The 2,873-nt window shown below is 42.7% G+C and overlaps 1 protein-coding gene across 1 annotated transcript; it reads right to left on the bottom strand.

The window, feature by feature from the left end:
* Window positions 1–400: 400 nt before the first annotated feature.
* On the bottom strand, window positions 401–2,035 carry LOC117119470. The gene has a single exon (XM_033264305.1). The coding sequence runs from the start codon at window positions 2,033–2,035 to the stop codon at window positions 401–403; it is 1,635 nt and encodes a 544-aa protein (XP_033120196.1).
* Window positions 2,036–2,873: the final 838 nt, after the last annotated feature.

Genomic DNA, 2,873 nt, shown 5'->3' with positions numbered 1-2,873 from the left:
GTTTCACTGCCATAAAGCAGGATGCTGAGAATACAGGCCCTATATACTGACATCTTGGTCTTAATAGACAGTTTGTTGTTAGTCCAAACGCGGTTTGTAAGTCTGCCAAAAGTCGTAGCCGCTTTTCCTATCCTTGCGTTTAATTCCTGGTCAAGTGACAGATTATCTGTCATCACTGATCCCAAATAGCAGAACTTGCTAACTACTTCAAGAGGCTTGTATGATTATGGTTGTTGTTCGGTGCCTTGGCTCATGACAACTGTTTTCTTGACACTGATGGTAAGTGAAAACATTTCACAGGCATGAGATAGCCGATTCATAAGCCTCTGGAGCTGCTCTCCTGTGTGTGAAACGATTGCTGCATCTTTAGCATATAATAATTCACGAATCAAGATGGATTTTACCTTAGTCTTCGCTTTGAGTCTGAATATATTGTAAAGTTTGCCACTTGTTCTTGTATGCAGGTATACTCCTTCAAATTCATCATTAAAGGCATACTTGAGGAGCATGCACTCTTTAACGCAAAGCTATTAGATGTGGAGCCATCAAACTGTACAGTACCATGCTTGTGTTTATGAAATGAGTGTATGAGATTAAGGAGCTTCGGTGGACACCCAATCTTCTCTAAGATCTTGTACAGACCTGCTCTACTAATTGTATGAAACGCCTTTGTAAGGTCGACAAAGGCAATGAATAGCGGCATCTGCTGTTCCCTGCATTTTTCTTGCAGTTGACGGAGGGGAAAGATCATGTCCACTGTAGATCTTGATGGTCGGAAACCACACTGTGCCTCTGGATAGATGCGATCAGCAAGATGTGCTTTAACTTTAGCTATGGCTTTTCCTGTAACGCTGAGGAGGGATATGCAGCGGTAGTTGTTACAATCCCTGCGGTCTCCTTTATTTTTGTACAGAGTGATGATGTTTGCATCCTGCATATCATGTGGGATGGTTTCTGTCCGCCAACAGAGGAGGAGGAGATCATAGAGATGGGGTAATATTCTTACTTTTCCACATTTAAGTATTTCAGCTGGAATTCCATCCTTACCAGGTGCCTTTCCATTTGCTAAAGAATCGATAGCTTGACTCAGCTCAAGTACTGAAGGTTGATCCAGCTCACCCATAACAGGTAGTTGAGGTAGGATATCAAGTGAAACTTGTGAGATATCAGTTTCCCTAGAGTAGAACTCAAGATAGTGTTCCACCCAACGAGACATCTGTTTATTCTTGTCGGTCAGTACTTCACCATCCAGTGATTTCAAAGGGGCGGTTTTTATGATAGTGGGTCCAATGGCCTTCTTGATACCTTCATACATCGTGCGAAGGTCCCCTTTATCAGATGCTGTCTGAATTTCTTCACAGAGTTTGATCCAATATTGGTTTGCACAGTACCTTGCTGTCTTCTGAACTACAGCTTTTGCAAGTTTTAGTTCTTTAAATGTGCCTACTGTTGGGTTTAGATTATGTGTGAGGTATGCTGCATTCTTGGCTTCAATGACTGGTATCATTTCTGCTGAGTGGGCTCTAAACCAATCTTTATTGATTTTTCTGTTTTTGCCGAAAGTTTTTTCCGCAGTCTTATTATAGATGGTGGAACTTATAGTATTCCAAACTTCATCTACATTTCCTTGCAGGCCTTCAGCAGGTAGTGAATGTTCCATTGCTTCAATAAACTGTTGGCATTTAGCTTCATTTTTTGTACCAGCAATATTAATGCGTGGTAGACCATCATGCTTGGAGGTGTGGAGTTTCCGTAGTTGAAACTTTACTTTGCTGATGACAAGAGAGTGATCTGTGTCACAATCTGCACTGTGGTAGGTACGAGTATGGAGAACGCTTGGTAGATCACGTCTTCTGGTGATAATAAGGTCAAGTTGGTGCCAATGACCAGACCTCATATGACGCCAAGAAACCTTGTGTCGGTGTTTTCCTTGAAAATAGGTGTTTGTGATGCATAGCTCTCTTTGTGCACAGAGTTCAAGTAAACGTTGCCCATTTTCATTTATCCTGCCCACACCATGGTAACCAAGGCACATTGGCCATGAAACTCTGTCTGATCCCACACGTGCATTCAGAACAATAACTGTCTCTTATACACATCTAGATGTGTATAAGAGACCAGTCATAGAAACTATCTTTATCTTGCTCATTTGCATACAGAGTTGGTGCATAAACATTAATAATGTTGACAAATCCTCCTTTTGATGATAGACGTAGTGAGATAATGCGTTCAGAGGTTACTACTGGTGATTCAATCTTCTGTATTAGTCTGTTGCTTACTGCAAAGCCTACACCATATTCAAGGCGATCTTCAGAACTCTTGCCGTGCCAGTAGAATGTGTAATTTACTTCACGTATTGAACCTGTGTCTGCTAGTCTTGTTTCCTGTAGTGCAGCAATATCAGTATGTTTTCTGTCATCAGTATATGTTCATTCATGCCAGGACACATGGTTCTGACATTCCAGCTGTCAAGCTGAAAAATTTCGCATTTCTGTTTCTTCTTGCTGGGTGTCATTTTACCGTCCGCTTTTCGAGATTAATCTATCCTCATTCACCCGCAGAGGCAGGCAGACGTTGGCGGGTCAGTACCTTACTGGCTGGGGGCTGCCCAGCTTAGGCGGGTGGATACTGACCAATAGGATACGATGATCCTTCCCACCGTCGGATGTAACCCGTGGCGCCCATGCACAACGCCAATTTAGCTGGACTTATAACACGTGATCTGCTACACCCCGTGTTGGTTCCCTTACTAGTGATAGTAAGGATGAAGTGTCCTCTTCATGATGATTGATGATTTGATGATTTGCTACAATAGCCTGGGCAGTGATATGGGGACCTAGACTTGCCCGGCATCTTGGTCCCCCTCTCGACCT

Source organism: Anneissia japonica, unplaced genomic scaffold, assembly GCF_011630105.1.
Source record: "Anneissia japonica isolate Jap-2015-1 unplaced genomic scaffold, ASM1163010v1 scaffold654_len163719_cov168, whole genome shotgun sequence".
In the NCBI taxonomy this organism is placed as follows: Eukaryota; Metazoa; Echinodermata; class Crinoidea; order Comatulida; family Comatulidae; genus Anneissia; species Anneissia japonica.
The sequence above is the reverse complement of the archived record's forward strand: the minus strand, read 5'-3'. Positions and strand labels throughout refer to the sequence as shown.

Coding starts and splice junctions, on each gene's coding strand:
- LOC117119470 (XM_033264305.1), bottom strand. CDS start 2,035: ATGTGCCTTGGTTACCATGGTGTGGGCAGGATAAATGAAAATGGGCAA.